The 13,708-nt window shown below is 43.0% G+C and overlaps 2 protein-coding genes across 4 annotated transcripts in view; one reads left to right on the forward strand and one right to left on the reverse strand.

Annotated features, from left to right (window-relative positions):
* pecr (peroxisomal trans-2-enoyl-CoA reductase) overlaps window positions 1-13,708 on the forward strand; it is a 200,450-nt gene that overhangs the window by 180,486 nt on the left and 6,256 nt on the right. The window lies entirely within an intron of this gene.
* sugt1 (SGT1 homolog, MIS12 kinetochore complex assembly cochaperone) overlaps window positions 1,550-13,708 on the reverse strand; it is a 20,526-nt gene continuing 8,367 nt past the window's right edge. Inside the window, exons 11-14 of one of the 3 annotated variants that reach the window (XM_053330407.1) lie at window positions 4,960-5,050; window positions 3,745-3,917; window positions 2,409-2,503; window positions 1,550-1,972 (exon numbers count right to left, since the gene is read on the reverse strand). In XM_053330407.1, the coding sequence (XP_053186382.1) occupies window positions 1,948-1,972; window positions 2,409-2,503; window positions 3,745-3,917; window positions 4,960-5,050 (384 nt within the window). In that variant the 3' untranslated portion in view covers window positions 1,550-1,947. Of the gene's footprint in view, window positions 2,504-3,744; window positions 3,918-4,959; window positions 5,051-13,708 lie in introns of all 3 variants that reach the window. The other 2 variants (XM_053330409.1, XM_053330408.1) reach the window with 2 other exon arrangements.

A 13,708-nucleotide genomic window follows, 5' to 3' on the forward strand; every position in this document is an offset into this window, starting at 1 on the left:
CTGCACAGCTTGTCTTATTAAAAAAACATGCCAACTATCGATTCAGATCTAAACTACAGCACAAACACGCTGTTGAGAGAACACAGGTTAAGATATGAAACACCCAACAGACCCATTTCCATTTAAACACATTGACATCTATTGACCCGAAGATTTAATTGATATATATTTATATATAGTTACATAATGCCATCCACTTATCTATAGGATAAGCAGGTAAAGCTTGTATTTATAGAGCTGTAATCGCCCCTTTTCTTTCTTTCTTTGCTTTTTTTTGATGTAAATAAATGTATAGGGCGCAGTCAGCTGGTTCAAACAGCGTTGTTTGTTTCACTTTCCATCACTCTCCTGAGAAATGTTTGCGACTCCTGTGTTTTTAACTCTTCCCTTTCCCCTTTGTTTTTCCTCTCCGCAAGTAGCTCTCATTAAAACAATGAACTGTACGCTTTCAGAAACTTTCATCTCTGTGAGTTTTCATCTGCATTGAAGATCTCAAAGTGCAATATGACTGAATAAACTTTTTTTTTTTTTAAGGAAACTTTAAAGCGTCACCCCTCTCTCTGTTTTTGTTTGTTTTGTTATTGACCGAATGACTTTATTTATATCCTGTTTGTAAATACATATCGTGGTAATGATTTATGATTTATTTGGGAACACCCCCTCTCTTTCACTCAAAAGACACTTTTTCCAGTTCTGAGACATGTCACATCTGGTAGCGGCTCCAAAGGGATGAGCAGAAAGAAGTTTTCCAGAGTTCTTTAATGTGAGAGTTGCAGCTCTAGAACTCTTTAATGAGACTAAAGACTCTGTAGCCGTCACGCTCCCAGATCTTACCCACGATGCAAAGCGCTTAGCTCCTTTTGATGTCACAGAGCCGCCTCAGGCAGGGGTAGGGGGTAAGGATGGGGGCGGTGTGTTTGTGTCAAGGATAGCGGGAGGGTGTGTGTGTGTGTGTGTGTATGTGTTTGTGTGTGTGTGTGTGAGAGAGAAGTTAAGAGTTCCATCCAGAGCCACAAATGGGCGTTTGATCGTCATGAGAGATGAAACGATGTGTGATGAATTTAACACTTAACTCAGTGTGAGAGGCTTGATGATGCGGTTAGGAGGCTGATCCATATTAATGCTCTCTTGCCTCGGCAGGACGCCCCCTCACAGTTACAGCTACCGTATATATGTGGTTGAAGAACAGGGGAGGAACCTGCTCTTCCACATCTCCAGCTGCAAATCACCACTCCACCTCGAGGCTGCGTCCTCGCCTCCCGGCCAAACAACTCGGGGCTCTCTCTGACTTGATACCAATCACACTGCGATACGTAAACCATATCCTCGAGCTGTCAGCCATATCTGAACTGCCTGCACTCATATCAGCGATGCCACATTTCATCCCTCCCAGCACATAATCACAGAGCATGGCGCCCTGTCATAATATATTGCCCCCCCCCACACACACTTTTTGGCAGCTGATGGCTCCCCTTCCGAGACTATCCAACCTGCCTGAAAACAGTTTCCGGTGACAACGAACCATAAAACACGAGACAAAGCTTGTGAGCCAAACGACAAATCTTTTTATTTACACTGAAGCTTGAATCACACTAAAGAGACGACCGCTGCCAAGCCACTGGCGGACATGTCACACAGATTCCAGACAAGTCAGTTTTGCAGAGTATTGCTGAATTCCTACTGAAAATAAGCCAAAAGATGCGTTCATAGTTATCATTGAAACATCTCAATCTCTTTTCTTATTGTTAACATTTTTACATTTGTATACAAGTGCTGAGAAAGAGTCATAAAAGGCTTCCCAATATAGAAAGGCTGTTGGCATTTTCAGAAAACCAGGAGAGACAGAGGAGAGAAGAAGAAGAAGAAGAATGTTTGAAAAACCAGATTTCAGAGTTTGAAAGCTGATTTGGAGCGTTTCAGGTCTGACAGTCACATTTTATCCAGACCTCAGTTCCCCATCGAGTCCATTGGCCTTGAAAAAAAAAAATTAAAAAAAATCAGATACTGTAAATCAATCTGTTCAACCAGGTATTCGAATGATCAGACCCCCATCTGGCGGTGAGCTATCGCAGAGAGCAGGTGTGGTTTGGTGTGGTGATCATGGAAACACCGTGCCTCCCTCCACTTAGGTGCAGTGAAAAACACCAGAGCAGTGACACAACTGAGGGGCCAGAAGGAAGAAGAAGAAGAGGAGGAGGAGGAGGAGGAAGTGGACGGCCATGGAGACTGCAGAGCAGCGTGAACGAAAGTAGAGAACAGTGAGGTCAAACAGAGAAAGAGAGAGAGAGTGAGAGAGAGAGGAAGGGGGGAGAGAGGGGTGAGGAGAGAGAGAGAGAGAGAGAGAGAGAGAGAGAGAGAGAGAGAGAGAGATAGAGAGAGATAGAGAGAGACAGGGAGGTGCTCAGTACTTCTTCAACTCCACGTCGTCCGGTGGGTTCACGTCCACTTTTCTCTTGCCCACGTCTTTCCAGTTGGTGCTCAGGACCGTACCGCCTGACTCCATCTGCATGGGGAGTAGAGGCAGAGAGAGAGAGAAATCACTGCAGTGTCATTTCATTAGTAGTCAAGTTATGCAACACCTTCTCTCTGCTTTAAAAAAAAAAAGAAAGCTTAGATGGGTTGACTACAGTGTTACTGGTTTTATTCACTTCAAATTAAGCCAATTATCCTTTTGCCCTCTCGGTTAAATTGTAGTGGTGATCACAGTGGAAGTTTAGACTAGTTTTGACTAATTGTAATTTTCTTGTTATCTCATAACACACACAGGAAGGCAAAATAATGACTGATTACTTGAAATGAATGTGAAAACACAGTCAGCTGCAGTTTGTGTGTTGAAAATGACGGAAAATCCTTTTGAAAGTGTACCAGCATCATGCCATCGTATCTCCCCCAAATTTTTAATCCACCTTCAAAAAAATAAATTACACACACACTTTACACTCTGATGGATTCTCGTTAATTATTAAAATAATGATGCGGTCCTTTTAACTGAACTATGATTATGTTTTTAATCAAGAAAAACATTTATGAATTGAGAAAAGACGACGTTCTGCACTTTATTACCAAACCTGTTGCTTTAATCCCACTGGATCATGGAGGCAATTAAGGTTCAATTATGGGACACTTTTTGCATCAGTTTGTTTCTTTTAATTCATTTAAGAGTAAAAATCGATTCAGAAAACTGTTGGAGGATTGTATCTGAGGGCGTTTTCTCCAGCAGATTTACAGCAGTTATCTCAAAACGTGAGCTATGGCTGAATCAAAGTAATGCAGCAATAGAAAAAAAAGAAAAAAAAGAAAAAAGGCACATCAGCACATCATTTCTGTTGGACTTGCCATATTATTTGTGTTCGCGAGACTCCGAATGTGTTCACAGGCTAAAGGCGTGAAATTGAAATCACAGGGTACTTGTTTCATCTCGGTGAAATAGATCATATTATTTATCTGTTAAGTTTATTAGACTTCATTTAAGCACTGTGAGGCACAGCGGCATGCTTCTCTTCACGATGGGGGCAATATTAGATGTTATTGACTCGTATTTACTGGGAATTACACTGAATACATATTATCTTGTTATCTACAGTAGCTGTATGAGAAGTTATTGAACAGTTCATGGTAATTATGGTGAGGGAGAGCTCATGCTTTTGTCAGGGGGGCCATATATTGATTTTGGAAGGCTGAATTTTTGCCTGTCTGGATTAAATGATTATTGACCCTGCTTGTCACTTTAGTTGAGACACTTACGAAAGACTTGTTCATGGCTCGCTTGACCTCGTCCGAGCCGTCTCTGTAGATCTGCTGGAAGAGCTTGTTGAGCGCAGCGTCTCCCTCCAGCTTCTCGTTCTTCTCCTCCTCGCTGATGTCTTCCACCACTTTGTCCCATTTGCAGCTGTGGAGGGACGACGTCGGGTACAGAGCTGACGGGGGGGGGGAAAGCACGACAGTGTTAAAAAAAAAAAATAGAATTCAAAATAAAAAGAGGCTGGAGTTAGAATGCAGTTTCCCCGACTAAGACCCGAGTCATGAGCGGCCGCGCTCTGAGAGAGGTTTTCGAATCTGCTAAGAGGCGTTTGGCAAAACATAAAGCGGAGCGTGAAGAACTGAAACTAATAGATGATTGCTTTTATGAAACTGTGAAAGTGTTCAGTGACTGTTCTTTAAAATCGAGAATGATCAAACGGCTTTCACACTGGCAATTTTTTTGATTTATTTACATGCTGTTATTATCGTGTAATCGACGCTTCATTCAGAAACAATGCTTTTTTTCTTTTTTAAAGGACGTTTTACTCGGCGTGTTAAAACCAAGACAAACATCTCCACTCTGGTGCGACGGGGGATCGCATTGTGATTTGACTTCTATATTTTCTGAATGCGATACGCCCCGCCGTAATCCCGAAGAGAGATGAAGAGGCAGAGCGATGAATGTAATCCAGATGCAGATTTACATAAATACAGCCCCAGACGTGCGGCAGACATATTCAGGCCAAGTGTGGACACGCGGCAATGTCTCATAATATCAGATGTCAAATATTGTGTTAGAATGTAAAGCGGCGGTCCTCGAGGTTGAGGCCGTCGGTGGAAAGAATAGTTTAGGCTGCCCACTTTTACTCCGCCCCGCGCTCTACCCCCACAACACACACTTACATAAGTAATTAATCCTGTCAGTAATGGGAACGTGTGGGCTAAAATACTGAGTCATATTTCGCTGTCATACCTTTCTCTTTCCTGCCTGCTTTTTTTGCCGTCAGACTAATGAAAGGACTCTAGCGGGGATAGACTGCCCACTCTCATTTTAGTGTGGAGCAGACAAACACAGGAGCTTATATTGATCTTTGCAGAGAGAGGAAAAAAATAAGAAGAGGTTGAGGTAAGAATAGGGAGAGATGGACAGATGAGAGGAGTAATAGGAGGAGGAAAGTTGGAGAGAGAAGGAAGCATAAACAACAGAGCTGCACTGACTGGGATTGAAGTGTTTGATGTTGGACTCCTGTCCTTCTCCCTCCAGCTTCTCCCATCTGATGGCATCTGTCTTCTTCATCTTCATCTCCACCTGACAGAAAAGAGAGAGGGGAGGGGAGGGGGGGAGGGGGGGGTGACAAGATGAGGGTTCGAGGAGGAGGAAAAGAAGGAGAGGGAACAAGGGAGATAACAATGTTTAACAAAACGGTCTTCTTTGGCGTGCGCGGGACAAAAATAACGCTTCCATTAGAGTGACATCTTAAAAGTACAGGACATCAGATCATTATTAAGGCCGGAGAGACTGTCTGTCTGTTCCGAGCTGCTGTCGACTCAGCCTTACAGTGTGTGTATGTGTGTGTATGTGTGTGTGAGAAAGAGAGAGAGAGAGAGAGAGACATCAGGGATATGCGGGGGCACAGCTCAATCTCAAACCTCACTGACAGACATACTGCACTAACGAGATGCCTGTCAGCCAGAGGGCCAGCGCGAGAGACGGAGCGAGCGGGAGGGATGGAGGGTGGGTGGAGGGGTGGAGGTGGAAGAGGAAGAGAAGGGGGGGGGGGATCCTAATTCCACACAGCAGCATCTGATCCAAATCATTACACCGGGAGAGAACATGGGAGAGGAGGAAAACAATGAGGGAGAGAGAGTGAGAGAGAGGGAGGACATGGACACACGCTTTTTAACACTGAGCTGCATTGACAGGGCACATACCAGTGAGACACGCGAGCTGCAGCGCTACAGTATGCACCCCCCCACCACCACCACCACCACCACCACCACCCCACGCCCTGCTCCACCACCTCCTAACAACCACCACCACCACCACCACCACCACCCATTAATGGCACGAGCCCGTGTTTGATATGTGCGATGTGTGTGCACGTGAGAGGCAGCGCTGCTTATGTCGGTGCAATTAAGGAACATTTCTGCTCTGCTGGGCGATGTGATGATTCATTTATGAGGGTGCCAGAAGAAAGAGGAGAGAAGAGGGAACCAGAGGTAGACGTCGAGGTTAGAGATGAGGAGGCAGAGAGAAGGAGAGAGAGAGAGAGAGAGAGGCTGACTGGCGGAGTGAGAGCCTGAGTGAGAGGAGCAGATTGAGGGAAGTAAAGACAGCGTGATAGCTGCTACCTTCTCAGCCGGGGTGATGAAGCCAGTGCGAGCAGGCAGTACGTGGCTCTGATAGATCGCTTCAGTGTGAGTCAGCGCTTTTCTTTCCCCCCGCGAAAAGGGGGCCTCGTGCACAGCAAGGCATCTGCCGCGCTCGTGTCCGAAATTAACTTTATCTGGCTCACCTGCGAGTCGGCCGGGAGACTAAAAAAAGCAGCTTCTGTGCTGAGAATGTGAGTCGTCGGGGGCCGGGAATGCTTCACGTTCCATCTCTCAAAAAGAACGAGGCTTGTAAACTTACTTCCAGAGCCTGAACAATCGGCCTCTGTGTGGGTTCCAATTCTGCTCACTCAATTAGAAAAAAAAAAGGGGGGGGGGGGGGTGTTTGACATGAAGTGCAGCAGATCTTTGACTGCAAGTGCGTTTGCCCTCTGTCTATTCAAACAAGGAGTCAGTGTGCTTCATCAGAAAAGCTTGTTGGATAGTCAAACAGCCTCCTTCCACCTTACTGACATCAGAACCGAGGCTGCGTCAGACAATTTCTGTAACTATCCAACCCGACATTCTGACCTTCACGTCCCCCCCCGCCGCCTTTTGCAACTGAACGTGGGCGTTAGAAACCCCGAATACCGCTTTTAGAGCCACAATAATTAGTTGATTAATCTACAGGAATTTATTCAGCAACTATTTTGATAATCCAATAATCGTTTTAAGTTGTTTTTTTGCTGCGTCAAAGCTCTTGCATGTGAGAATTTGTCACTTTTTTTTGTAACAGTAGACTTCATGTTTTGGGATTTTGGACACAATGCTGTTGTTGGTTGGACTAAATAACACATTTGAGGACATCATGTTCAGACTCTAGGATTTAGTGCTGGGTGGTTTTCATCTATTTCACCATCCTTAACACTTGACTTCTGGTATAATTTTGAAGAAGTTCATTGAAATAAAAGTGTGAGTGTCACATTAGTCCCTTTAGTTACTGTGCACCTGGTGTGTCAATTTCATTACATGCATAGACAAAGACTGGTTATCATTTCTTGGAGCACTTAAGAAAAAATTGGATTTGCACGAAACTCTCTTGGTTGAATCATTAATCCAAAAAGATGGACACCTCTGTTAGAAAATATCAGGTTCTTTGAAAAAAAGTCAAAGGCACCAGTCTGTGTGCATTTTTAAACTTCAAAAAACTTGTTAATTATGACTTTCAAGGTGCATTTTGTTAAGAGAAGTGCAACCAAGATTAAAATTCAGTGCTAGAAACCCGCTCAATCAGTTCACTTTGAGGTCAATTTTGGACCAATTCAGGAGTGTTTAGAGTTTTCTGCGGCTCATGACTGACTGGCTTCTTCCATACAGGCCACGGCAGCACAGACTCCTAGTTCAAACTATTCAAACCCATGACCACAGCAGAAACCTTCAGTATTGTCACAGCACTCAGAAAACTATTAACTGTTAAAACACAGCTGATTAGTTCAACTTGTGACTGTTCCTCTTAAATCAAAGCAGTGAGTGCTAGATAAACTCCTTTCTACTGATTTTTGAGACTTTATTAAAACACTTCACTTAGTTGTTTTTGACGAATGAGCCGACAATCGGAGCGCTGATGCTCTTTTGAGCTGTTGCAGGTCTCGTGTTGCTTTGAAAATTTCAGTACCTATCAAGTGCAAATATACATGACCTGCTCTCATAACTGACAAATGCTGCTAATTGGCGTATTCAACCCACCTCTGTAGCAACGTTTGTAACTCTAATTAAATCACTTTGAACTCCTTCAGATCTTTTTTTCATTTCATGTATAGATTTTTTGTTTACTTCGGGTTGATGAAGAGTTTCATACTTTGTTATTAATTCTAAAAAACACTCAGCAGCCTGTTTGACTGTTATGTATTAATTGGATGTGTTTGTGATCAGAGAAACTGGCGGCGAGCAGAGAGTAAGCTAATTAAACGTTATCATGTGAAAATGAGCGGCCAGTGTTGCAGGTGCCACTTTAATGTCTTGAATGTTTTTATGGTGCAAAATGTTACAGCCTGTGTGTGTGTGTGTGTGTGTGTGTGTGTGTGTGTGTGTGTGTGTGTGTGTCAACGTGTGTGCGTTTGTATGCGTGCTCTTGAGCCATACAACATTAATCTGCTGCCACATCTGTGTTTCCTGGCTTTTAAGGGACATGGCAGGCCGGGTGCTGTGTGTGTGTGTGTGTGTGTCTCTCTGTATGCGTTTGGTGGTGTGTGTGTGACAGGCGAAGCGGTGGCTCGTAAAGGGATGTGACAGCAGAGCCACATACAGGGGCCACCACCCAGGACCCCAGGGCCTGGACTATACAATACTGCGCTACACACACACACACACACACACACACACACACACGCAGACACATAGTTTAACACACACATGCTATTTACAGAGGGGCACTGGGGGTCCCGTGTCGCTTGTCACATGTGTTTGTAACCATCGACCCCCTCCTTCGTGCCACGACTCTTCACCCGGCGTTTTCTCCCTCTTTTTCCAGATCCCTGCGGATTTCAAAACAAGCTCGACTAAAAAGACACATAAATGAAATAAATATAAACATTCTTAGACGTTGACAGGCATGCAAATTAAAGAGGGGAGACGCCACTTTAGCTATTTGCCGAGAAGAGATGAGTTTGAAACAGAATAAACGAGCGAGTGCGGATACGAAATTGCGTTGAGTGTGCGTACGCGCACGTGTCTGCGTGTGTGCGCGTGCGCACGCGCATCAGCCGTCTGTTCTGATCAAACACACTGGTGTGTAATTGGCTCCCCGTTGTCGCGGTGACCCCTGCGGTTGGAATGTCTGTCGTGGTGGAGGACAGGAGGAGGTCGCACTGACGATAATGTGCTGCAGACGATGCTCGCGCGCACACACACACACACACACACACACACAGCAAATACTTTGTGTAAATGGCACAAGTGTGTTGAAAGATTACTGTTCAGCCTCTGTATGTGTGCGCGCATGTGTGTTTGTACGTGCACGCACACCCCAGCCTGCCTAAGCCTCCCCCTGCTAAGTTGTCTTTAAAGACAGCGAGGAGATGAAGCGTAAACATTGTGGAGCGGAAAGTGCAGGGCAGCCTATCACAGAGACAGACAGACAGACATTGGTTGGGAATCAACAGCTCCCAGGGCAACGCTTTAATACAAAAAAATTAAAAAAAATGCTCATTAGGGATGCATGCCAATCTGGAGAAACTTGATTTGCTGATGTCGTTGTTCATTTGAATGTTTTTTCTCCCCAGTGGCTCCTTGGCTTCAGAATAACCAAACGGCTCCAAAATATTTAAATGAGACACGCGTCGAGGAAGCTGCTCAGTTTGTAGGGGTCTCTCACTCTGTCACGCATGTGTGCCAAACATTTCACCTGTACAGATTTTAGGAAGAGTTAAGAGCTTATATGCTATTTTGGATCTCACAATGCTGCAATTATCAAGAGGAGGGGGGGGGGGGGGGGCTGTTAGAGCTCGGTGGTGTGCATGTGTGTGTGTGTGTGTGTGTTGTAGCCATGTGTACCCGAGGAGCCCAGTGGACCAGTGAACAGTCAGGGCTTTGTGGGAGAGGAGGTGAGTTTGAACACTCTCCCTCGTTATCCTAAAGGTAAGTGTGTGTGTGTGTGTGTGCGTGTGTGTATGTTTGTATGTGCGTGTGTGTGTGAGGGGGAAAGGAGAGGGATTGACAAAGCAAAGATAAAGAAGGTAAACGAGAAAAAAAGAAAAGAAAAGCAGGACTGTAGAGAGATGAGTGTAAGACCATCTTCAGCTGTGGTCTCTGTAAGACTGAGCCCTTGTTTAAGCTGCAGCCCACGTGCACCTCTGGTATGCGGTGTCTGCTGTTGCCATGGAAAAGTGAGAAAGTGAGTGAGAGTGTGGGGTTTTTTTTTTTAAGGAGGGGGGTGAAGTTTTCTGTGTAGGTCAGCCTTACCCAGCATAGTGTAGCCAGTGGATATAATGCATGAAAATATAGATGTCAGGTTATGTTATGCTACTAATCAAATTCCCCCAACCTTTTTTCTTTTTTTCTGAAACCCACACTGTGTAATTCCAACACCTGTAATCATGTGCTGCCCTTTCATTCCCCCTGCGGCCTCGCTGTAAAATAAACCAAGTTAAATATCGTGTTTGCTTCCGGCAGCTCTGTAGCTGTAACTTTTCTACGTTATAACACTGCAGCAAATCTTACTATTGATGATAAAAATCTTGAGTTTCGCTCCAAACACCAAAATGATACTTGATACTTGATACTCTGAAACACAAAGATGCTTTTTTATTTTATTTCATAGAGGAACCCAAACTTCTTAAATGTCAAATATCGTTTAAACACAATAGAAGCTTTAGAGCTACAACTAACGATTCTTTTCATAACCGATTCATTTCTCCATGAATCGGTTAGCAGGTGGTTCTGAAAAACATCTGAAAAATAAAAAATGTCCCAGTTTGCTAAAGTCAATATCTTCAAATCAGCTTGTTTTGTTTGTCCAGCCAAAGCCAAAAAGAAAAAAAGGTCTTTGATATTAAATTCACTGTCAGATAAGATTAAGAAAAGCAGCAAATCTTCACAAATGGCTCAAGCTGGAAAAAATGACCTGAAGTCACATGACCTTATACCTAACCCATCTTGGTAGATACCCCATTGGCTGACACATGTCTGGGTGCACATAATTGGTTATTTTTTGTATTCTTTTTTACCTTTTTGAATTTTTTCAACTACTCTATTTAAATACTGTTTGTAATGTGTTTTATGATGACTTTGGTCCTGGTGGTTTAACAATGCTGGAGCATTGACTTTTCTAGTTTATCAGTTATCAAAATAGTTGACTATTTTTCTGTCAATCAACTAAGCAATTAATGGAGTGATTAATTGATTTGGCTCTAATAAGCTTCATTATAAGATTAAACTGTATATCAAAACAGTTGAAGAGGCAGATTTAATGCACTGAGGCTTTGAGCTGATTTGATCAAGTACCAGACTGATGCATGTCTCTTTGCGTATACATTCAGGACAAGATAAATAACGGCTGGAGACACGTTAGCACAAGTCCATTATGTATTCCGTTCCATTTGCAACGGTGCGTTTGGTGTGGAAAATTCTCAGACTCTGAAAAGCTCAGGTAGCTTAAATATGGTGAAGATGTGATTTACACGCCGCAAGAAAGGTTATGTTGGTAAAAGAGACGTGATGTTATCTGTGTTTTACAGAACTCTGTCACGGTGGTGCCAAAAAAATGAACCAGTGAGCTGAATAAAATAAATAAGCATATAACAAATCTGTAACAGAGGGCAACCAGTTGTAGCTTGTATTCATAAAACTTGATATTTGTATAGCAAAATGTCAACAGGCTGCAGTTGCACTCTTTTTTTTAACAAGGCATTTATATAATACATTTGACTGCATTTAGCTCAGTATTCAAATCAGACATCAGCTGTACCGATTCCGCCTATACTCCACTCCTCTTGTATATGTAGCTTGTGGATATTTTGTGCATCTTATCACATTTTTTTTTTTTTATTCCAATAAAGGTTGTCCGTCTTAGCGTTAAACTGTAGTTAAAACCACACATTTAACCATTTTTTTCATGTAAATCTGCCCTAAATAGTCCAAATATGCCAGAACATATCTGATTCAAATGGAAGTTTTTTATAGTTTGGCCACAGAAACGAAAGTGTTGCCTTTAAATACTCAGCATCAGTTGTACACATGTATTAATGATGTGTTGACCACCTGTGTGAAGTGACAGTTACCCTTTAGCGAGTAACATTTTAAAATCTACTAAACTGCTTTTGTTGTTGAGTTTCACATTCTGTGTCTGACGGTCTGACCCCTGTGTAAAGGTCATCCGCCATCATCAGAATAACACTTTCTGATGCCCCCCCGCCCAAAAGCCAATTCACCCCCTTCAACAATTAAAACAATCACAACAAAAACCTGCCTCTTGATCAGCAGGCTCAAACCTGAAAGTGGTCTAAACCCTGAATCAGCACACACTCAGCCAAGCACGCTCATTAGCCCACATCCTCTATAATACACACTAATTAGTCTATAGTAAAAAAGTGCCCTTCCTACTCATTAGGCCCATAATCACCTTAAACTGTGCTGTGGAAATCTCAGTGAGTACAGCCCTAATAATTGTGTGTGTGTGTGTGTGTGTGTGTGTGTGTGTGTGTGTGTGTGTAGGAGTGAGGATTTGTGCGTATGCGTGAATCTCCTGTTAGCTGCTCGGATGAACTGCGCTAACGTCTCCGCAGGAGCCCCAACTGTGTACAGCGAGAGTGGATTTTCTCGTTTCTACTCCAGCTACAGTAAGCTTTACCAGCATTAAGGAATTATAGGTAGTGGCAGCGGACTTTATGCTGCTTTAAATTATTGAAGAGATTAAGATGTTAATCTCAGTGTGCCAACCAGAGTAATGATCAGTCACAGCTTCAGAGAGCTTCTGTAAACTAGCAGTGGCGTTGGTTTTCTCCTTTGCCATCTCACATCAGATCCTCTATCTTTTAAAAAATATATACAGTATATGCAGGATGAGCAAAATAAGCAATGATCAAAAGTGAAGACTATGATTTCATGCAGAGAGAAAAAACATGTTATTTAATGCGCTCTGGAACACCTGCATACTGCATACAGTAAAGAAGTGCTCACATTTCTCCAGTGTGTGACATTACTGCATCATATTCTATTTATAGCAACATGAAAAATGTTCCCTGATAATGTTTAATAGTCTTCTATTGTTTAGAGTCACTATTAGAACGGTGAGTAGAGATGAGGATCAAGAAACGCTACTAAACTGGTACCAGTTCCTTACTGGTCATTACTGAAATATTGATCATCTCCTGGACAAACGGTGCTGCTATTGGTATTTATTGGTAGTTATTCTCTGAGAACGCAGTCAGCATCGATCTGCTCCTCGATATGTTCCTAAAATATTCCAGAGACAACATCAGTCAACAGCTGAAGCTCAGGTAGCAATTGAACTTATTTCGGCAAAAACAGGAATAATGAAATCAAATCTTTTCATGTCATGTCTTGATTTTCTGCAACAAATCACGGAGAGTTGTACCAATTAAAGTATTGATGTTGGCATCCATAAACCCCTAATGACGACTATACTACACACTGCACTGCCTTGTAAAAAAACAACTTTCAAAAACCTAGTTGGTAGTGTTTCCATGACCTAAAAATGCTTTCTTCCTTGTTTGTTGACATTTTTCAGCTCAGAGAAAAGTTGTTGTGTGGTAAACTGTTTCTTTTCCGCTACAGCTGGGCTCGCGGTGTACAAAAAAAACATCTGAAACCCACCGTCTGGAAAAACCGCAATCTCTCATGCTACTGTATGCACGAAGCAGGTGATGCAGTTTAATCTGTGAAATCCCCATCTCCACCGGAGGAAGTATCACTATTCCCTGATTTTCCTGTGACTGGAACACAGAGATCTCAGAGATGTTGGAGAAACGACACGACCATTGGAAACGCTGCATGTCTATCCTTTAAAAACACTGATGGCTAAATTCTCTGCTTAGTTTGAGGTCGTCTGAAATGAAAAACCAACTCAATTTTTTTCCCTTTTTTTTTTTTTTACTCGTGTGTGCTCCGACACCAGAGAACACACATCACAATGCTTTGA

The sequence above is a fragment of the Scomber japonicus genome, chromosome 12, assembly GCF_027409825.1.
Source record: "Scomber japonicus isolate fScoJap1 chromosome 12, fScoJap1.pri, whole genome shotgun sequence".
NCBI classification, from domain to species: domain Eukaryota; kingdom Metazoa; phylum Chordata; class Actinopteri; order Scombriformes; family Scombridae; genus Scomber; species Scomber japonicus.